General features: G+C 36.3%; 2 protein-coding genes across 4 annotated transcripts in view; one reads left to right on the top strand and one right to left on the bottom strand.

Annotated features, from left to right (window-relative positions):
* Window positions 1-221: 221 nt before the first annotated feature.
* Window positions 222-16,137, bottom strand: znf1069 (zinc finger protein 1069). Of its 3 annotated transcripts, none has more exons than XM_087250279.2 (3): window positions 15,925-16,137; window positions 14,577-14,724; window positions 222-2,542 (listed from the first exon to the last, which is right to left on the bottom strand). In XM_087250279.2, exons 2-3 carry the CDS (start codon window positions 14,659-14,661, stop codon window positions 1,410-1,412), a joined length of 1,218 nt encoding a protein of 405 aa, XP_087106405.2. In that variant the 5' UTR covers window positions 14,662-14,724; window positions 15,925-16,137; the 3' UTR covers window positions 222-1,409. The 3 variants fall into 3 exon arrangements, with proteins under 3 accessions (XP_087106405.2, XP_088506635.1, XP_087106404.2); XM_088650509.1 differs by lacking the exon at window positions 15,925-16,137 and adding an exon at window positions 15,256-15,350; XM_087250278.2 differs by lacking the exon at window positions 15,925-16,137 and adding an exon at window positions 15,308-15,350.
* A 3,014-nt stretch (window positions 16,138-19,151) lies between these two features.
* LOC148681150 (uncharacterized) overlaps window positions 19,152-23,254 on the top strand; it is a 33,012-nt gene continuing 28,909 nt past the window's right edge. The window contains exons 1-2 of the mRNA XM_088650335.1: window positions 19,152-19,207; window positions 20,119-20,269. Of these exons, the coding sequence (XP_088506461.1) occupies window positions 20,185-20,269 (85 nt within the window). The 5' untranslated portion in view covers window positions 19,152-19,207; window positions 20,119-20,184. The remainder of the gene's footprint in view (window positions 19,208-20,118; window positions 20,270-23,254) is intronic.

Genomic DNA, 23,254 nt, shown 5'->3' with positions numbered 1-23,254 from the left:
AGTGGAGGAGTAGCAGTAATGCATTTGATGTGATTGTCTGTTGTGGTGAAGTAGCTGAGATGAAAGGCAATGTTCTAAATTTACCACTCAATCTAGGTTCCTACTCACATCTATGATTATGACTGAAAGGACAAGATCTCGGTAACAACCGGACACATTTTGCAAAATGTTATGACCTGCTTGTTTGAGTTGCACCATAAAAGTGAGATGAGACAACAAAATAGCCTGAATGCAAATGATTTATTATAAAATGTAACTCAGAACAATCAATCAAAGCAACCAACAAATGTCTAGGCATAATAATGAAGATAAAGAACTTAGGATATAATCACAACAACACTTTAACTACATAATATAAGTAATGCAAAACAAAACCATAAGGTTAAAGAGCCAATGAGATGGCAGGTCTAGACATGTGGACTCCTGAGTAGCCACAGCGTCCAGGGGTAGCTAGCACAACAACTTTTATATACCCATTGATAAATAATGCAGGCATCCAATCAGGATTTACCACATATTCCAATCTGGAGTCTTGGGATTATCACAGTGTATTAATATTATAAAACTAAATACTTGTCGCTCTGCCAAAATCATCAAATATTCATCAAGTTTGTATTCTACTCAAAACAGTAAATGTAGTAAACTAGAAAGAATTTCGAATCTAAAAGTAAAGAAACTTTACTAATAAATAGATGATTTGTTTCTCATTCAGGGAGTCAGACAAAGAACATCATCGAAAACAACACTAGCTACATAAATACACTGAAGAGTAGAGTACAGATATATCCGCACCTGTACAATCACTTGCAAAGAGATTTTAAGCAGCAGAGATGCTGTTTGCCAGATGTTTATGAAACTGTTCTTCTCTCAGTTGCCATCATTGTGTTTACAGTAAACGCAAGGAGCGCAACACATTTCTACAAAATTTTCACAGAGGCACAACAAACACACAGACGCAGGGGAGAAAGACAGTGACTGTTTACATGGACATCAGTAACTGACTGTTTAATGACAGTGGAATGTTTGATACTGCACATTGTATAAGAGAAAAAAAAATGCATTTCTCGGTAACTGAGATGCACTCGGTATGTCAGAAAGCCATGTGTGTGTGTAGACTATCCTGTCAAAAAACGCGTTTACATGTTTACACTCAGAGAGCAGCATTTACAGCAGATCCTTCAGTCCATAATATGGTAGTGATATTAACGTACTGACTTTAAACAATTCCTCTTCTCCCACTTGTTTTGGCAACCCAACTAGTCGTTTCTCTGCCGTCTGAACACTGTTTCAGGTAAAACAGTCTTTAAAGCTATCATACTTATTAATGAAGTTGCCCCAAATACACAATAGAGCGCACTGATTGGTTTGAACAAAGTCTTTCTCATGAATGAATCCAGTGTGACCGCGGCTTAAGTGCATGTGAATGGTTTCTTTCCAGTGTGGATACTCATGTGTTGATTAAGGTATGATGAGCGGCTGAAACTCTTCCCACACTGAGTGCATGTGAATGGTTTCTCTCCAGTGTGGATCCTCATGTGTTGATTAAGGGATGATGAGCAGCTGAAACTCTTCCCACACTGAGTGCATGTGAATGGTTTATCTCCAGTGTGGACCCTCATGTGGTAATTAAAGTGTGATGAGCTGCTGAAACTCTTCCAACACTGAGTGCATGTGAATGGTTTCTCTCCAGTGTGGATCCTCATGTGTAGATTAAGGTGTGATGATTGGCTGAAACTCTTCCCACACTGAGTGCATGTGAATGGTTTCTCTCCAGTGTGGATCCTCATGTGTAGAATAAAGTTTGATGATTTGCTGAAACTCTTCCCACACTGAAGGCATGTGAATGGTTTCTCTCCAGTGTGGATCCTCATGTGTTGATTAAGGGATGATGAGCAGCTGAAACTCTTCCCACACTGAGTGCATGTGAATGGTTTCTCTCCAGTGTGGACCCTCATGTGGTAATTAAAGTGTGATGAGCTGCTGAAACTCTTCCAACACTGAGTGCATGTGAATGGTTTCTCTCCAGTGTGGATCCTCATGTGTAGATTAAGGTGTGATGATTGGCTGAAACTCTTCCCACACTGAGTGCATGTGAATGGTTTCTCTCCAGTGTGGATCCTCATGTGTAGAATAAAGTTTGATGATTTGCTGAAACTCTTCCCACACTGAAGGCATGTGAATGGTTTCTCTCCAGAGTGGATCCTCATGTGTTTATTAAGGGATGATGAGCAGCTGAAACTCTTCCCACACTGGGTGCATGTGAATGGTTTCTCTCTAGTGTGGATCCTCATGTGTAGATTACGGGACCACGATAAGCTGAAACTCTTCCCACACTGGGTGCATGTGAATGGTTTCTCTCCAGTGTGGATCCTCATGTGAATCTTAAGATGGTCTTTTCTTCCAAAACTCTTTCCACACTGAGTGCAGGTGAAACGATTCTTGCCTCTCCTTTTTAAAATACCATCAGTCTGTAAAAAATTTTTTTCCTCAATTTTGACATGATGTTCCTTCTGTTTACTCCCCTCGTTCTCTTCAATTAGGTCTGAAATAAAAAAAATAAAACATTAGTTTTCATTAAGTCTTAAAGGGCACCTAGGTTACCCCTTTTTTCAGATTTAAGTCTTTTGCGTCTCTAGAATGTGTATATAAAGTTTCAGATCAAAATACACATCAGATTTTTCATTATACCTTTTACAAAATGCTGTTTTATACTGATTTCCAGCAGGGGGTGGTTTTGTCGTACTGTGCCTTTGAGCCGAGTTCTGCCCGCCCACTGTTTCTACATGCCTCCTTCCTCAGCTGCGTCAGACAACAGACAGACTTAAAGGAAGAAGGTCTCACGTAGCGTCTGTGAGATACTACAGTAAGAACTAACCTTTACTAATCAGTATTGTGAAATTGCCTTGATGAGTCACACACAATATCGTTACAAAGTTAACGCGTGCGCACACGCACGCACACACACAGATACACACGCAGGCAGGCAGGCAGACAGACAGAGCGCGCCTAGTTAAGGCCAACCTCAAGTGTGGATATCTGTTATGCTAATGTACAAAATAAACCTGATTTAACTTCCACAAACCAGGATTGAATCGTCTTCTTTTATAATTGTTCTGACACGCGGCTGTGCTGATGAAGTAAAGCTGAAGTAAAACGTAATTAATTACACACATACTCTGTTGTACAACACTTTAAACATGTGAAACTTACTCTTAATCACATTTGATGATGATTGCTGATCCTAGCGAACAGAACAGACCTTTTATTACCGGTTGCTTTGCGTATGTCTGCCTGGTCTTGTTGACATATACACGTGACAACCGGAACATGTTAATGCGCGCAGCTGTCAATCAATTCGGTGGGCGGGGGGATCGCACACCTACGTAATGGTGCGATCGATTTGAAAACAGCTCCAATTGGCCGACCCTTTTTTTGTAGTTAAATTGAAAAAAAGGACTGGGTGTGTTCATATCACCTCAGTATGACGGTCTATACACTATACCAACACACAGATCTGTCCAAACAGCTTGAAAAGTAGATTTTTTACCATAGGTGCCCTTTAAGTCATCCTTATTTATCTAGTGCTTTTACAATGTAAATTGTGTCAAAGCCACTTAACATAGAAGTTAAAGTAAATTTAAACTGTCAGTCCAGTTTTCAGAGTTTCTTACATAATTGATCATAAAAGTCATTTTGGTCATATTGATCAGACACAGATTTGAAAGCTGTAAATGGCCTATTTTTATTCCTATATATTCACAATTACAACAAAACGTTTTTCTAAAATGTGTAAAGCAGACAGGGAATACTTGTATATTCTGTGCCTGACTGAAAAAAGTTATTGGGTAACAGCTGAACAAACAGCTGAATTTTTGCCTTGCAGACATGAGACATGCCTGTCAGCATCTGCATAAAGCAGGGGTTCTCAACCTTTTGCAAGCTGGGCCCTCCCAAAGTCGCTTTATTGCAGCTAGGGCCCCAGTGACTCAGAGAGGGTACAAGGACCTTACATTTTTGAGACTTGCTTAGCTTCTCGAAGAGAAATCAAACAAATGAGCGCTTTCTAAAGTCTATGAGCACAGCACACACAAATAAACTAAATTGACATACTGCAGTTATATTTCGAAATGTGTTTTTTTAATATTTATAACATTTGAATACAGTTCAGCAACATACATCACACAACCTGACGACAAAGGGAGCTGACAATTGAACATCACTAAATTTACCATCACCTCAAGATTGAAAATTTTACACTGATTTCATACAGGGTTCATACAGACACAGCCTAATGAAAATCAAAGACTTTTAGGCACTTTTTCCAGCATCTACTTTTATTTTCGAAACTGACATGCAATGTATTGAACACCTGAAATGTATTCTCAGCAACCCATAAAAACATTGCATAGGAACTATTAGCAAATTGTTATAATAAAATAAATGATGTAGCCTTCCCAGTATAAAATAACAGTAGCAGACCTAACTTTATAGCTACAGCTCGGCAGAGTCAGCAAAGGTATAAAAACAGGTGGTTTTATTCCTGATGAGAATATTTATTGTTGTCAGACTTCACTCTCACATAAATACACTTAAATAAATCAATCAAAACTCATAGCTAATCAGGATAGCCTGTGCGTGTAGGGGGAGAGTCAGAGGAGGGTAAGGTCAGTAAAAATTAGCATAAAAAAGGGAGTGTCCGTTTTGGGCACGTGCTGATTTTCACAGAGGCAAAACAAACACACAGATGCAGAGGAGAAAGTCAGTGACTGTGTTTACATGGACATCAGTAATCGAATTATTTGCCAAATTATTAAATGCTAGATTTTAATTGCAGTTTGGCTCTTTCATTCAGGAATTTCATTCGTGCCCGGTGACAAACGAGATATTTGATTCGAGGAATTGCTGGAAGCGTGTATCTTTCATGCAATGTTTGTTGCAAAAAAAAAATCCTTCACATTTCTCTGTAACTTAGATGCACTTGGTAGGTAGCGTCAGAAAGCCATGTATGTTATTCCTGTCACAAAATGCGGGTGTAAGTTTGATTGAGGTGCTAACATGTTTACACTCAGAGAGCAGCATTTACAGTGGATTTTTCAGTCCATAATATTGTATATATATTATCGTACGGTAAACTTTATTAACTTAGAAACCATTTGACTAAGGTCTGTCTCTAAACACTGAAAGAGTACTGCTGACGAACTAACTTTGCCTCTGAATAAACAAACAAAAACCACTGGTCGCTCACTTAACAAATCTGTAGAGACAGGACAATCAACACATACTGGAGCTCTGTCTTTTATTAAAGGAGACGAGCAGCAAATCTGGATTTCACCATTTTCAGACGAGAAAAGCTCTCGGGTAAAAAATGTTCCTTAGACACACATTTCTGTCACGTGTCGCGTGCAGCATAATCCACACGTGAGTCCAGCTACGCTATCATAGAGGGAAAATAAAAACAAAACCTTCACTGCAGCAAATTATAAAACGCAACACTGACGACCAAATATTTCTTGTTCTCCCACTTGGCAACACAACGTGGCGTCTCTCTGCCGTCTGAACACTGTACAGGTACAAACAGTCTTCAAAGATATCATGCACATTAATGAGGTTGCACCGCATACACAATAGAGCGCGTTGATTGGTTTCAACCAAGTCTTACTCATGAATGAATGCAGCACACTCAGAGACGTCATAAGGTACTCCCAGGTAGATGTTCAGTCTACATGCTGGAATACACGCTAAGATCTCATGGCCGTGAGGCAGCTTCAAAAATTCATTTTAAACCGGAAGTACGAATTTGCTCAAAATAACGCAAAAACAACCAATTTTCGCTTTTTGGTGAAATATGTGTGTCCTAATAGTGTTTTTAGCAGTGTGGGACACATATACGACTGTAAACAACTCAAAAAATGTGTTTTGGTGTTTTGTGACCCTTTAATGTCAGAAGTAGAGTATGGTGGTATTGTTATTTTGGACCATTGTCCAGTCTCACTAAAACTGTTTTCCAGGCAATGTAATTGCCCAATGTACATGACGGTTAAACTCAATACTATTGGCAGATGACGATTTTGTAAAATTTATTGATGCTCAAATAGATTTCTACTTTGAGACAAACGAATCCCCAGAGATAAGTTAAAGCATCCTATTGGATACTCTGAAAGCATATATAAGAGGACAGATTATTTCAGATCAACGTAGTGCAAATAAAACAATGTCAAAACGGCTTACAGAGATTATGAATAAAATACAATGGATCAGCTACACTCAACATCACCTTCTGAATAGCTCCATAAAGAAAAAAAACTTCTTCTGCAAGTCAGTGGCGTAGCGCAAAATGCAGAGGTCCCCCTGCAGGGATCGCTGACGGGGCCCCCTGATGAAGGGGGGGGGGGGGTGGATACGTCATACGTCAATTTGCATATCACTAGCTTCATCACGTTCTACCGTTTCTGTTTGTTTAACAGCCAATGGTTAATAAAGGGGCATTTATAATTGCACTACACTTTATATAAGCATGTTTATTTAACTAAATTTATTGCTGTTTGAATACAGTATGTCATTATAGATGTGTAGTGAATGTGCAGTAATCTCTCATATGTAATAAACTCAGACAAGTTCAGAAACTGTCACTAATATCTGTGATTGTGAACAAGAAAAGAATAAACGGTCCAATTAAATTGTTAAAATAAAGTAGAAGTAGATCGGTTTGACTGTACAAGGGAAATACCTTCACACTGCCTGTGCTAAATCATTTGTCGTCGGTACGCAGAGGGGTGATCTGCTCTCGGGCTGCAGGTGGGAGAGGCTGCTGTAGAGGACTGACTGGGCCGCCTGTCAGTGCTGTGAGGCGGGGGAGGGGTCGGCGGCATCACACGCAGCTCGTTGAGAAGAGTAGGGACGGTACAGTATGGACAAATGACAGTCTAAAAAAAATCTCCAATAACACAAAAAAAGTCGCTAGATTTGTCGCTAAGGGGGTCTGAAAAGTCGCTAAATCTAGTGACAAAGTCGCTAAGTTGGCAACATTGGCGGCAAGCAATCAGAATTAAGTAGTCCACCGCTTGAGAGGTGTTCAGAGAACACAGACGTGTGAACTTTGGTTCCGACCACAGTTGTTCCCAAGAGTTTGATTATTGCGTTCGTCGGTGGATTTTTAATTATTGAAAATCACGACGACGCGGGGCCCCCCCTAATCACGCCCCCTGCGGGCCCGTCCGCTACGCCACTGCTGCAAGTAGAATATGACTCCTTGACAAGTGAAAAGGCGTTATGAACGAGCTGGCAGGTTATTGTGTTACCAACTGAAATGATCCTCTGCAGTTGGTTTTATAGTTGCAGCTCTGAGGAAAACAAAATTGAAAGTAATGAGGTTTTTTATTATTATTTGGAATTACCATCTGTGATTCAGATCAGTTGGCATCAGAAGGAAAATAACACCTTCTGAAATTAAAAATGCAATCAAAAAAGTGAAAACCGGAAAATTGAAAAGTCGATCAGGCCCTGGTGGCTTCCCAGCTGAGTTTTATAAGAAGTTTACTGTCAAGCTTACACCCCTGTTGTGCAAGGTATTTGCTGAAGCTCTTGTCTCGGAATCACTACCCCTCTTTATGACATCGGCTGCTATAACAGTACTTCTTAAAAGGGAAAAAGATCCACTTAAATGTGAATCTTATTGTCCGATCAGCTTACTCTGCTGTAATTATAAGATCCTGGGGTGTTTCTAGAAAACCTAGTGAGAGCTTGTTTAGGAAGCCAAGGTGTGTCTGATTGGCATTGGAACTAAACTTTCCAGGACACCGGACCTCCATGACTGAGTTTGGACATGCCTGCTTTAGGGGAACGAGGCAGGAATACCCTCTGTCCCCTCTGCTCTTTGACATTGCCATTGAACCTCTTGCAATCGTAAAGAACTCAGATAGCTTGCAAAGAGTTTTCAGAGAGGGACAAGAACATAAGTTCCTGCTATATGCTGATGATCTTCTTTTTCTGTCAAATCCAGATACATGTATTCAAAAAGCTCTTACAATAATTTCAGAACTGGGAAATGTTTCTGGATACATAGTCAATCTAGCAAAGTGTCTCCTTTTCCCTATCAATGATAGAGCACAGCAAATGTCCTTCCAATCCTTTCCATTTTCAGCAAGTCCTGATAAATTTGTATATCTGGGTGTGAGTGTGACACGCAAATATAAGGATTTGTTCAATAATAATTTTGAAACAACATTAGACAAAGCCAAACGAGACATGGCATGGTGGCAAATCCTTCCTTTATCTTTGGATGGGAAGATGAATTCCATTAAAGTGACAATACTACCAAGATTTCTGTTTCTATTTCAGACTGTGCCTGTTTTTTTTTTTTTTTTTTGTCAATTCATTTTTCAAGAAGTTGATTACCATACTTTCTGGACTATAAGATTCTACTTTTTCCCTAGGTTTTGACCATGCGGCTTATACAAAGAAGCAGCTATTCTGTGGATTTTTCTTCCACCGCTAGGGACGCTCTGATCGGAATTACCGGTAGAATAAAAAATAAGAGACGAAAAATCTATGCAAAGAAAAATAGACTGCGCTACTTTTTCTTTAGCAGATAGAACACTCATGACAAATTACTAACTGGAAATTATATTCAAATCCTTGCCCCTTCATCATGGAAACCACACAAAGAAGTTCATATGATTCAAGTTAAGTTAAAGGCAATCGGGCTTGCTACCCAGGAAGGAAACTGCACTGCTGCACGCAAGCTTAGCGTCAACGAATCTATGGTGAGGCGTTGGAGGCGGCAGCGAGAAGAGCTCATGCAATGCCAAAAGTCGAGAAAAGCTTTAAGAGGACATAAAAGCAGTTGGCCTGAACTTGAAAATGTCCTGGAAGACTTGGTGAACACACATAGAGCATATGGCCGAGGTTTATCCATTGTAAAGATCAGACTGAAAGCCAAAACAGTCTGCCTCAAAATGAACATCGAAGGTTTCAAAGCTGGGCCGTCATGGTGTTTCAGATTTATGAAACCTTTCCAATAGAGCACGGACCCCTCTCTGTCAGTAACTGCCTCCTGACTATCAGGAAAAAGTTAAAACCTTCCACAAATTCGTTGAAAAAAAGATAAAAGAACTCCATCGGACCAGGCAACATCAATAATATGGATGAAGTACCTTTGACGTTTGATCTGCCTCTGACCAGGACTGTTACCAAGACAGGTGCATCATCCGTGTTTTTGAAAACAACTGGCCATGAGAGAACGCACTTTACCTGCGTTCTGACATGAACGGCATCCGGACAAAAAAATTCCACCAATGGTGATTTTTAAGCACATAACTATGCCCAAAAAACAACTCCCGAAAGGTATAGTGGTCAAAGTTAACGCCAAAGGTTGGATGGTGGAAGGCCTAATGAAGGAATGGTTAACGAAGTGCTACGGTAAGCCGATTTTTTCACCGGAAAAAAACGCTGCTTGTTTTGGATAGCATGAGGGCCCACATCACAGATTCTGTGAAAGCAGCAATCAAGAAAACAAATTCCATTACAGCTGTGATTCCTGGAGGTGCAACAACGTATTTGCAGCCACTTGACATCAGTGTGAATTGGGCATTTAAAAGGTGCACTCCGGGTTGATTGGGAGTCTTGGATGACAAGTGGTAAAAAGTATTTCACAAAAACTGGCCGCATGCAAAAAGCATCCTTTTCTGATGTCTGTCAGTGAATCCAAACAGTGTGGAGTGCTGTCAAAGAATCCACTATCACCATTGAGATCGAGCAGCGAGAGCGGCGCACCTTCAGAGATAACTTCACTGGAGGATGAATGTGACACGGAGATTGAGACGGATAAAGACAAATGTGACGAAGCGCTTCTGAGGCTGTTCAACTCCGACACTAAAGAAGATGAATTCATGGTTTTAGTGAAGATGATTAAAGTGACTTGTGGTTTCAAACACAGGAGAAATGAACATGAATACCAATTTTTTATGTTCTGTTTTAATCAGCAAAGTTGCTGCCGTGTTAAAAGGCAATGTCCGGAAATAATCTGTTCAGGTACATACATGCATGTACAGTTTCAGAACAAAATCATTCTGTACATGCAGCAAATTTCACATTTTTCACCATAGATAACTGCAGTTTTCCCAGAGATGGGTTGCGGCTGGAAGGGCATCCGCTGCGTAAAAAACTTGCTGGATAAGTTGGCGGTTCATTCCGCTGTGGTGACCCCAGATTAATAAAGGGACTAAGCCGACAAGAAAATGAATGAATGATAACTGCGGCTTATAGCCCGGTGCGGCTTGTATATCTTTTTATACAGGTGCGCTCTATAGTCCAGAAAATACGGTAATTGTATTTCTGCATTTCTCTAGGATAAGAAAATTCTTGGAAAAAAAAGAAGGAAGAGGGTGGATTGCCAATGCCAAATTTCTGCTCCAATTTTGTTAAATCTATTATTCCCCGCCACTCTTATAGATTCAGCATTCAAATGATGGTCTAGGAAGGGAGTTAACTGTGATAAGAACCTGTTTAAATATGCCATATTTATCTCATTTCAACAGTTAAGAACAGACATTGAGATTCCACACTCTAATTTTTATAGGTACCTTCAAGTCCGTAGTTTCATTAAAAAACACTTCTCTCCTTCACTGAACCAACCAGAAGCATGCTGGATAGATGAATTGGTAAACATGGACCCATATCAAAAAGATGTAATGTCCATGTTATATGAAGTGGTTCAAAGAACCGCGTCCCCTTCCCTAAATCGTAAAAAGAAAAAAATGGGAAGACAAACTGGGACTGGAAATATCAGATACAGCCTGGCCATATGCCATAGCACTGGTACACTCATCTTCTGTATGTATTAGACATGGTCTTCTTCAGTTTAAGATACTTCACAGGCTTCACCTATCTAGGCGCAAGCTGGCAAAAATGTATTCAGGGTCAGATTCATCTTGCCCTAGATGTGGTTTGGAGCCAGCAGATCAGAATCATATGTTCTGGGGATGCCCTATATTACATATATTACTATATTATTATTTTTAATCATTTTCATCTAAATGTAATAAAAATATGGTTCCTAATCCTTTGATCTCAATTTTTGGTACAGGGCCAGAAGAAATGTACCTGTCAGCTAATCACATAGAAATCTTTGCATTTTCTTCTTTAATGACCAGACACCTGATTCTTCTCAGGTGGAAAAAAACAAACCTGCCATCCCATAAACATTGGATATTAGAAGCGTTATCACATCTTAAACCCTAACCTTAAGTACACCATCCGAGGCTCTACAAAAAAAGTTTTATGAGGTTTGGCAGCCTTTCCTATCCTACACTGAACGCTCAGGGGTTATTATATCCTAAGTGAGAGTTTATCCCTAATTTCCTATTTTGTTTTACCTATTTTTATTTTTCTCTTTCTCCCTTTTTCTTTATGTGGTATGAGTATGTCTGTAGGTATGTACCATGTTAATTTGTTGTTTAATTTGTTTGTTGTGGAAAAATCGAAGACTTTTGAAAAATCAATAAAAATATTTGAATAATAAGAATACAAGCAGAACTAAATAGTTTTTTGAACAAGTAATAATCCCATTAATCTAGTTATAGTACATGTTACTGTTGAAGGTCTGTGAATTTAAGCGAATTATTAATTAAAGAAGGACAAGCAATTCTCATACGTGACTTTGTTCTTTGAGTGACTGAAATGTAGGCAATGGCTGTGTTTTCATCCAAAAATGCGAATTAAATTTATTTGCAAAACTGGAATATTACATAAAAAATATGCAAATAAATCAGCGTTTCCGTCCAATGAATCAAAGAGAACAAAATCGTCACTTCCTGATTAACTAGCATGAAATATCAACAGTAAAAACAGAATTTACTGCGGTAGAAGAAGCTACATGAATCTTTTCTTTATTTAATAAATGACTTTCACCTCAGAGGACAATGCCAACACACAATGAACACATGGTGGCGTTTGAAGCAATGAGATGTGGAGAACAGACGCTCTTGACACACTCCAGACGCTCTGGAGGTTATTAATAATATAATAACATTAATACTGAAACGGTTGAGGTGTTTTAGAATGACCAAAACAACTATTCCTAATATTTTTTAAATGTCTGGGTAAACAGACACTTTTTCCTCTTTGAACATAAAACATTTTCTTTTGAGAAACTTTTTAAATAATTTGGAACAGTAAACATGTCAGGCATGTCATTCAATTGAATCCTTGACTTCTGTTGTCTTCTTTTGTTTCAAAAACACAGATTTCTTTACAATTTGAAACAGCATCTTTGGATATCTTTTCTGCTGGAGATACTGTTGTCCTGAAAAACTTGTAAAACAAAATGTAAAAAAAAAAAAAAAACGTACATATACCGATGAACGGTACAGCAGAAAATATTGATGGTTTTAAAACCTTGACTTTTTTCAAACTGCGTTATACCTTGAAAACAGTTATTGTCCTACGCCTCAGCAGCACAACACTGTTTTTAGGATCTAAAAATGTATTCTTTAAAAAAAGTCTCAAGCAAAAAGATTCCAATTTCAGTATCTGCTGGTACGTGAAGAATATGGTCAATATTCTTATGGACTTTACACTCAAATGTTTGCATATCATCAGCATGCTGTAATCCATTTCTTAAGCAGCAAAAGTCATTTTAGACTAGTTTGTTGGCCAGTTGTAGTCAGTGCAATGCTAAACGTTATTGTTCCACTATAATGTGTTTGTTTTGTCCCGCAACAACAACATATAATTTAGAATACTGTACAATGTTTTATAATAATTAATTAATTTAGTTTTCATTTCATTCAGCATATTTAAAATTAGGGGCATCCACGTTTTCTGACATACTTTAAACCAGGGTTTCCACAGGTGTCACTAAGTTAAATTTAAGACTTTTTAAGATATTTTTTAAAGACCATTATGAATGAAATTTTAGATTAAGGAATTTTTCAAATGCCCCAGATGAAAAAGATTTTTATTTGTCCTATCAAAAAATATTATATAAAATATTTAATAATACAATAATAAATCAATAATAATAACATAAAAATATTTTAGATATTTCTTAGCAAAAGATTTTAAATAGTGTAAAAACAAGAGAGCTCTACTTGGATCCACACTTTTTTTTTTTCAAAATAACCTTTCTTTAAAATAAAAAACAAATTAACAAATGTTTTACTAACTATAATTACTATACTAAACTATATTACAACTATATAAACTATAATAAACTAAATCTATGCACAACAATCTGTCCAGGTCGATGTCCTCAGCAGAAAAAAAACATGGAGCACTGTAACGACGGGGAGTAACACCACAACAGAAGGTAGGATCCAATATGCAGATATATTCACAGTCAGGCAAGCAGTGATCAATATGGGAGCAAACAGATGTGTGAGGACAATCCAGAATCGTAGTCAATTTAACAAGCAAGAGGTCGAAAGGCAGGCTGCAGACAAGGATAACTAAATAAACAAGGCTAGGTTCAAAACACAGGAAAACAAGACAAGGAAAGGAAAATGCTATGTAATGCTACTTTACAGTGAACAAGACGCAGCAATGTGAATGAGTGTGTGTGCTGCTTAAATACTGTTTGTAATCAGTCTTGAAGCAGGATCAGCTGTGGGAGTCTAATCAGTGGAGACTTGGAGCAGGTGTGTGTATGTGGCATGACTGAATATGTAGTCCATTTACTGGCAGTTTCATGAGTGAGTGTTTACCAGCGACATCTGGTGGTTTGTTCACTGGTAAACATGACAAGCACGTTTAAACAAATGAAGCACTAAAATAATTAAAGCATTATGATAACTAGAGTTAAAATGACCTTTTTGAATGAAAAGTTTAAGGTTTTATTGAGATGGATTGTTGGTGATTGTGTGGGTTTTGGCCAGATTAGGTAGCAAAACATGAAAAAAGAAAAATGAAGACCTACAACACAATCTTCCAGTAAATTTAAGACTTTTTAAGGCCTAAAATTTTAGGTTTTTGAATTTAAGACATTTTAAGACCCTGCAGGTATTAAATAGGGAATAGCCCTGGTAATTAGTTATTATAATAATGATGATGTAATTGTAGATACTGTCTGTGAGAACTAGTAACAACTACTACAAACAAGTTTAAACCCATAAAGAAGTTAATGAAAAAAGGGAATTGTGATCAATGTGACATTTGCAAATCGAAAGTACTAAGCCAACACCATCACTGTAATAGCAGATGATCTCTTCTATGAGAATACTGTAGGTCAAATATAAATATCGTAAGCTCAGTTAAACTTTTTTAATTTATTGTTTTCATTTGTTTTATATAGCGCCAGTGCTCAAGGACACTTTATAAACAGTAGGAGAACAAGAAAATCAATAACCTTAAGAAGGTAAAGAAAATGGGAGACTAATAATACATTAAAATAATGACAAAAGACACGAGAACAAGTGACAAATGAAACTCATTCCTGTTTATCAATGAGTGCTTATGTGAATTTAGGAGAACTAGGCAGCACACTCAGGGCTGAAAAGTGATTAAATTTAGTATTCTTCTTATTAAAATATATCTGAATGAGGATCAAATGACTGAGTTGTTCTTTGAGAATGAAAACCAACCTGTTTGTTCCTGCAGATCTTCCTGTTTGACTGTGAATGTTTCTTCAATCTTCACATCTTCACTCTCCTCTTTAATAAACGCCATCTTTGTAACAGTGTGGAGATCAGTCGCTTCAGCAGGAGTTTTTCTGTGTTTGGACACTTTATCCTGTTTAAAATGGACAAAACAATAAAAAATGTTCTGTTTAAAATGAATAATACAATGAACAGAAACAAAATAACTTCTCTTTAACACTTGCTTCAACAGTTTCTTTATATAAGAGTCATTAACAAACAGAAATCAGGTAAGTCTGAGCAAGAAACAATAGACACAAATGAGCCGATTAAGACTAGTACTCCATTTATTATATATAGTGATGTACATTTGAATAGAATGACATTATGCTGTTTAATAAATGAAACCTTCACTAAAACACTTATTACACACTTTACTGTTGCTGTATTCAAACTTTAACAAATGTTGTTAATTATTTTCTTTGTTTTATTTATTTAATTGTCTGCTTACAGCAACGCTGTAGCACTTATTTGCACAAGACAAGAATTTCCTCTTGGGAACAAATAAAGTTTATCCTATCTTATTCAAACAATAGACCTTACTGTGAGTAAAATAATACTTCTTTGTATAAACGGTTAAAATAATATTGTCAACAGCAGGTACATTTAGCATTAAACGAACAACCTGAAATTTTAATCAGTCGGTTTACATCTGTGTAAAAGCTTTAAAAACAAACCTTTCTCCAGTTGAATCACAGTGTGGGAGCGGCGCAGCCTTATGACATCACACCACCATGCCACAATAAAAGTCTTTTTTCCCCCCATTTATTCTTTATCATGACTTATTGATACATTTCTCCCTCGTTTTCCACTTTATACTTTATCTGCTTTCTGTTTTGTACTTGTAAGACCATCATTTATGTTCATTGAATAAACCCATGTACCCCCGCTAGATCTTTGCCTTCAGGTTGGTAAGAGGTTGCATTTTCTTTAAACGATTGCATTTCTTCATCCATAGCTTTAACCCATTCACTTGCATTCACTGATGTTACCACCTCTTTGTATGTTTGAATGGGGAAACATCAAATTCTCCAAAATTACCTGCCAGGTTCCAACCTATATATGTAATAGGTTGAAACTTATTTGGGCTACAGTCCATTTGTCAGAATAAAAACAATATTTATAACCAAATAAACAAACAAACAAAAAAACTAAACAGTTGTGAAGAAGCTTTTTAAAATGACTGAAGAACTTAATACACTGTTGAACAATGCATCCACACGTTTAGATTTTACATTTTACAATGTTAGCATTCAGATATTATTTGAGTGTAAATTCAGAATGTGCAACTCACCTTTCCAGTCTTTAATGAAGAAGTGGGATGAAAAAATGGCCTCTGTGGGTTTTTCTTTGTATGTTGTTGTTATTAATAATCCCAATGTAGGAATCTAAAATTATAGTTTGTCCTCCAAAGCTGTTTTCTTATAGCAAAATAAGCCAATGAAGATTCTTTTAGGAACCCAGAATATATAGATGCAACCATGCTGAGCTACTGGATCTGGAATGTGATTAGATAAGACTCTATTGGCCCCCATTAAGGCTGGTATAAAGATGCAAATGAGCAATGGGGAGCAGTTAAGACTCAAGACACATTACTGTGGGGCAGGGGGAGTTCAGCAGCTTTACAAACCAGTTTTACAGAGAAATAATGTTGTATTGGGAAAATAAGTTGACTTTAGCCATCATCATTTGTTTTGTTGCTGTTGTTTAATAGTACTATTGATGACAGCTTTTTATTATTTTGGCTGCTGCATTTTGTAGTTAATGTTGATACACTTATGATCTGTAACACATTTCAATTATTTTTTTTCCCAAGCCTGGTTAAAAGGTAGTGCAAGAGTTGTGTGTTGTTTTTGCAGAAGCTTCTCAGAGTCTCTTGGCTGAAGTCTTTGTTTAAAGATGCAAATGAGCATTGAAGACTTAATTCATACCGATTTCTCAATACACACAACTACATTCACTTATATAATAGTTATAGAAGATGTATACTATTATACTGTGATTTATTATCCTTCGTTGAAAGAAAGAATTTCTAAACTTCACAGTGAAGTTTTATTCATGTTAAGTTCAGTCAATATATTGACATGAGTTAACTATTAGCAATGTTTAAGTTATTTATTTATCACTGAACTTGTTTTTATGTGAGCTTAGAGGCCTTTATTTCTCTTAAAGCACATGCAGCTCATTACTGACTTTTGTAATAGTCAACACACTCTTAACAGATCATTTTTTTCTTTACAAAAGTGTCTTCAGATTTTAACTATTGAAATGTAACTTGTTTCTGTGCCAATCTTTTTCTTTTTTGCCTCTTATTCACCGGATATGTATTAAAGATGTTTTTCCCTCTATTTATTACTTGTGTTTGTGCAAATAAATATGCATAGACCTTCACAAAAGTATATAAGATACCCTGTGACAAAACCTTTTCCTTTTAACACAGTAAAGCTATCACATACTGTGATGCATCTAAATATTTATAATCAGAAAATAATTACATTTCAAGTTAAATTATTGTATAGGCAGTTTATACAGAATAATTCAATGACAAGAGTTCACTTTCATAACTACACAATGCAGAACTTTTAATGTGATTAACCTGCTCCACCTACACCAACTACAGCATTTCGCAGACTTCTTTTTCACAATGGTGTTAATTACAGTAGTGAACATGACATAAAACAACAACTGCACTTACTCCTTTAACCTGTTTGCAACAATGAATTTTAAATATCTGTGTAACATATTCATTTAAATAAATGGTTTATCATTGTGTGCAATCATCTTTAGTAATAGCTGCCTGACCATTAACTGAATAGGACCATTTTACATATAAGAAACCCGTTAACATGTATAGCTGTTCATGCCAATACCACCTTGATAGACTATTACATGAACATATTACATGAACAGGACCTGCCTAACATCTCTTAAGACAAATAAGCATAGTGTCTATAACAATACATGCTTGATTCTGCAGATCACTACATCTGAATCGTGCCTTTTGACCTGTTTTAAAAATAACAACCATTTGTAAGCATAGTTCTTCACTAATACCAGTTTACCTCAAATAATTACACATGTAAGTGCAGTGGGTAGCTCGATCGCCTCACAGCAAGAAGGTCGCATGTTCAAGCCTCAGCTGGGTCAGTTGGCATTTCTGTGTGGAGTTTGCATGTTCTTCCCGCGTTCGTGTCAGTTTCCTTCGGATGCTCTGGTTTCCCCAAAGTCCATAGACATGCGGTATGCATGCAGTGTGAATGAGTGTGTATGCATGTTTCCCAGTAATGGGTAGCAGCTTGAAGAGCATTCGCTGTGTCAAGCATGTGCTGCATAAGTTGGCGGTCCATTCCACAATGGTGACCCCTGATTGATAAAAATAATAAAAATAAATGAATACATGAGTAATATCACACGAGTAGCAGTGCGATGTAGCCTTTTATCCGTTTTTGTATATCTATTTGTTGTAATGGCCAGTTGTTACTGCAATAAAAAATGAATAAATACATTTTTAAAAAGCAGTGCAATGTGGCTGTAGGCTGTATGTCAGCACTGATGGGAGGCATGTGTTACAGTGTACACTAAGCACTCAAGAACGATTGTCCCTCTACCTGTTGTTTAATCTCCTGAGAACTTTGCTCATCTTCAGAACTCAAATGAAGACACTTTAGATGAAGTCAGAGAGCTCCTTCATCTGTCATAGACAGCAAGAGTGCCGAGATGCTCAAAGTCCAGAAAAGGAACCAAAAACATTTTTAAAACATGTGACATATGACTTTAGTGGTTCAATTGTAATCGAATTTCAAGAACATTTTGTGTGCAAGAAAATGTTGAAAACAGCAGCCAGGTCCAAAATGAGAACAGCTAAACCATGTCTGTTTTTGCCTCCGTATTCTCTTCATTTGCATTCAGCAGACGAAACTCAAACAGGTTTGGCTCAAGTAGAGGATGAGTAAATGACAAAATTGTGATTTTTATGTGAACTGCCCCTTTAATGCTTCTGTAAGTAAAGGTAAATTAAATATTATTACTGCATATATTGCTAAAGAATGGCAGGAAACGTGGAACACAGATAACAAGAGACGACAATTCATGTGGAAAAAAGGAAATTCTATATACGCCTATGATGTTGTAGAAATAGAAAAGAAGAGGTTATAATTATAAGGATGAGATTTGGACTCAGATATTATTTATTCATTTTTTTGTCAGCTTAGTTCCTTTATTAATCTGGGGTCGCCACAGCGGAATGAACCGCCAACTTATCCAGCAAGTTTTTACACAGCGGATGCCCTTCCAGCCATAACCCATCTCTGGGAAAACTCAGATATTAATAGGAAGTAATGTGTTGCAGACATACAAGTCATCATAAGTGGATTAAAAAAGTTAAGAAAATGTTTAGATTTAAGGTTTGTGTGAGAGAAAGCAGATATAGTGTAAAGTGAAAAACATGGGAGACATGTATCAATAAGTCATGACTGCAAAAGTAAGTGGCAAGAAAGCTAAACAAGAAAATACTTTTATTTTGGCGTGTGACGTCATCAGGCGGCGCCGCTTCAGCGCTGTGATTCAACTGGAGAAAGGTTTGTTGTAAAATGTTTACACAGATATAAACCCATTTAAAGTTAAAGTTCGAAGGTTTTAGTTTTTTATACGATGCTAAATTATGTTCCTACTGTTGGAAATATTTTAATCCTTTATTCAACGTAGTACTATTTTATTCTATAGAGGTAAAGTTGGTTTTATATTCGCACATTCAGACTTTCTCCTTAATAATATAATTTTATAAAAGTATTATTTGCAAACTCTAAACAGTGAAATCATATTAGCAGCCAATGACTATCAAAAGTACAACATTGTTCAGAGTCAAATAAACAATGTTAATGCTGTTATCAAGTCATGCTTGCATACTAATTCCGATCGAATATTCAAAGTAACATGGTAAACAATATATAGACTGCTAAATGTACGAATGTGTGAATATAAAACCAACTTTACCTCTATTTTTATTCTTAGTAACCGAGGGCTATTGTTTGAATAAAGTAACAGAAAAGTGTGTAATAAGTGTTTTAAAGAAACGTTTTGTTAATTACTCTCATATAAAGAAATTGTTGAAGCAAGTGTTGAAGAGAAGTTATTTTGTTTCTGTTCATTGTTTTATCTATTTTAAACAATAGAGGTAAAGTTGGTTTTATATTCACACATTCGTTCATTTAGCAGTGTATATATTGTTTAACATGTTACTTTGAATATTCGAGTGGAATTAGCATGCAAGTATGACTTGAAAACAACATTAGCACTGTTTATTTGACTGTGAACAATGTTGTACTTTGATAGTCATTAGCTGCTTATATGATTTCACTATTTAGATTTTGCAAATAATACTTTTATGAAATTATACTATTAAGGGGAAAGTCTGAATGTGCGAATATAAAACCAACTTTACCTCTATTTTTAAACAGGACATTTTTATTGTTTTATTCGTTTTAAACAGGATAAAGTGTCCAAAAACAGAGGAAAAACTCCTGCTGAAGCGACTGATCTCCACACTGTTATAAAGATGGCGTTTATTAAAGAGGAGAGTGAAGATGTGAAGATCGAAGAGACATTCTCAGTCAAACATGAAGATCTGCAGGAACAAACAGGTTAGTTTTCATTCTCAAAGACCAACTCAGCCATATAGAGGTAAAGTTGGTTTTACACATTCGTTCATTTAGAAGTCTCTATATTATTTACCATGTTACTTTGAATATTTGATCGGAAATAGCATGCAAGTATGACTTGAAATCACAGCATTTGACTGTGAACAATGTTGTACTTAGATAGCCATTGACGGCTAATTTGATTTCGCTATTTAGAGTTTGCAAAAATAATTTTATGAAATTATATTATTAAGGGGAAAGTTTGAATGTGCAAATATAAAGCCAATTTTACCTCTATAATTAAATCCATCTTGCAGCCCTAAGTGTGCTGCCTAGTTCTCCTAAATGCACATAAGCACTCATTGAAAGACAGGAATGAGTTTCTTTCTTTTCACTTGTTCTCGTGTCTTTTGTCATTATTTTATTTATTATTAGTCTCCCATTTTCTCTACCTTCTTAAGGTTATTGCTTTCCTTGTTCTTCTACTGTTGGTAAAGCGTCCTTGAGCACTGGCAATATATAAAATAAATAAATAAAAACAATAAATTAAAAAAGTTTAACTGAGATGAGGGCGAGGCAGTGGCGCAGTAGGTAGTGCTGTCGCCTCACAGCAAGAAGGTCGCTGGTTTGAACCTCAGCTCAGCTGGCGTTTCTGTGTGGAGTTTGCATGTTCTCCCTGCCTTCTCGCGGATTTCCTCCGGGTGCTCCTGTTTCCCCCACAGTCCTAAGACATGTGGTACAGGTGAATTGGGTAGGCTAAATTGTCCGTAGTGTATGTGTGTGTGTGAATGTGTGTGTGGATGTTTCCCAGAGATAGGTTGCGGCTGGAAGGGCATCCGGAATATTAAAGGGACTAAGCTGACAAGAAAATGAATGAATGAATGAATAACTGAGCTGACGATATTTGACCTACAGTCTTCACATAGAAGATATCTGCTATTACAGTGATAGTGTTGGCTTAGTACTTTCCATTTGCATGTCACATTGATCACAATTCCCTTTTTTCATCAACTTCTTTATGGGTTTAAACTGTTAGAATTACATCATTATTATAATACCTAATTACCAGGGCTATTGTGTTTAAACAGGATTTCTGTGGGGTCTTAAAATGTCTTAAATTCCAAAATCAAAATTTTAGGCCTTAAAAAGTCTTACATTTACTAAAGTATTGTGTTGTAGGTCTTTATTTTAATTTTTTTTTAACAAGTCTACATTTTCCTCTATTCATGTTTTGCTACTCAGCCTGTCCAAAACATATACAATCACCAACAATCCATCTCAATAAAGCTTTAAACTTTTTAGTCAAAAAGGTCATTTTAACTCCATTTATCATAATAGTTTAATTAATTTCCTCACAATAACTTTTGTTTAAATAAGCTCCATGTATTTCCTGCTGAGGATATCGACTTGCATAGATTTATTTTATTATAGTTTTTAAAACTTTTCAAAATATTTGTAATTTTTTTTAAATATTTTTTTTAAAAGTTATTTTGAAAAACAATTACAAAACAATACAATTAGAGCTTTTGTTAAGAAATATCTAAAATATTGTTTTTTTTTCATTATTCATTTATTATTGTATTATTAAATACAAATATATTTTTTTATAGGGCAAATTAAAATATTTTCCATCTGGGCCATTTGAAAAATTTCTTTATGTCAGAAAGCTTGGATGCCCCCAATATTAAATATGCTGAATGAAATGGACACTAAAATAATTAACTGTTATAAAACATTGTACAGTATTCTAAACTATATGATGTTGTTGAGGGACGACATGAAGCAAAACTAACAATTTATAGTGGAACAATAACGTTTAGCATTGCACTGAGTACAACTGGCCAACAAACTAGTCTAAAAAAGACTTTTGCTGCTTAAGAAAATGATTACAGCATGCTGATGATATGCAGAGATTTGAGTGTAAAGTTTGTCAGTATTGACCATATTCTTCACGTACCAGCAGGTGCCGCCATTGGACGGCATTAGGCATAGGACAATGACAGTTTTCAAGGTATACCGCGGTTTAAAAAAAGTTTTAAAACCATTATTTCTGCTGTACCATCCCTACTTTTTTTACATTTTGTTTGAATATTTTCAGGACAACAGTGTCTCCAGGAGAAAATATATCCAAAGATGCTGTTTTAAATAGTAAAAAAAATAATAATTTGAATTATTAAGCCTGACATGTTTACTGCTTCAAAATACTGAAAATATATTATGTTTAAAGGGAAAAAAAGTTTAGGTTTTTTAACCAGACATTTAAAAAGAATATATTTATAAATGGTAATCACAGTACTGAGAAATCATGATATTTTTAGTCAAGTTTATCACACCGTCAGAATCTTATACTGGTCTGTGAGGGACCGAGCCAGCACATATAGTAAGGGGCATACAAAAAGTAGATTTCCAAAATAATTATTTTTAATAAAGTCAAAATACTTCACAAAAACTCAAAAAATAAATAAATGAAACAATTAAATCAATTGAAAAATCAATAAACTAAACAAAGAAAACAAAACTGAGTTCAAACCAAACTAATCATGAATAAACCAAAAACAGAACTCCTTGAAATGACAATACAGACCACATTTATACCAAAAACAGACAATTTACAACAACAATAAACTAAGTCAAATATCTAAATACAAATCTAAATATTAGTTAAATAAATTCTAAATGAAGCAAAACTAAATATGAATCTGAACAAACACTGCAAATCATTAATGAACTTAAATTAAAGATCAGCTTTCCCTCCAAGCCATTAAGCCAATGGTATCGGCTGGCGGAACCAATAGACGGCAGTTGGCGGCACGTCGGCCCTTTAGTTTGTCGGGCTACATCCAGAAACTCCGTTCCTCATCGGCACTGCAGCACGGTAACTTAAACGCAAAACAAAACTAAATTAACAAAACATACACCACACTGGCCATCACATGGCCCATGCTTAATGCTGCTTGATGTTGCAAAGTCATTCATTCATTCATTTTC

The sequence above is a fragment of the Danio rerio genome, chromosome 4, assembly GCF_052040795.2.
Source record: "Danio rerio strain M-AB ecotype USA chromosome 4, GRCz13ab, whole genome shotgun sequence".
Classification (NCBI taxonomy): Eukaryota; Metazoa; Chordata; class Actinopteri; order Cypriniformes; family Danionidae; genus Danio; species Danio rerio.
Note: the sequence above shows the minus strand (reverse complement) of the source record. Positions and strands in the feature narration are given on the sequence as shown.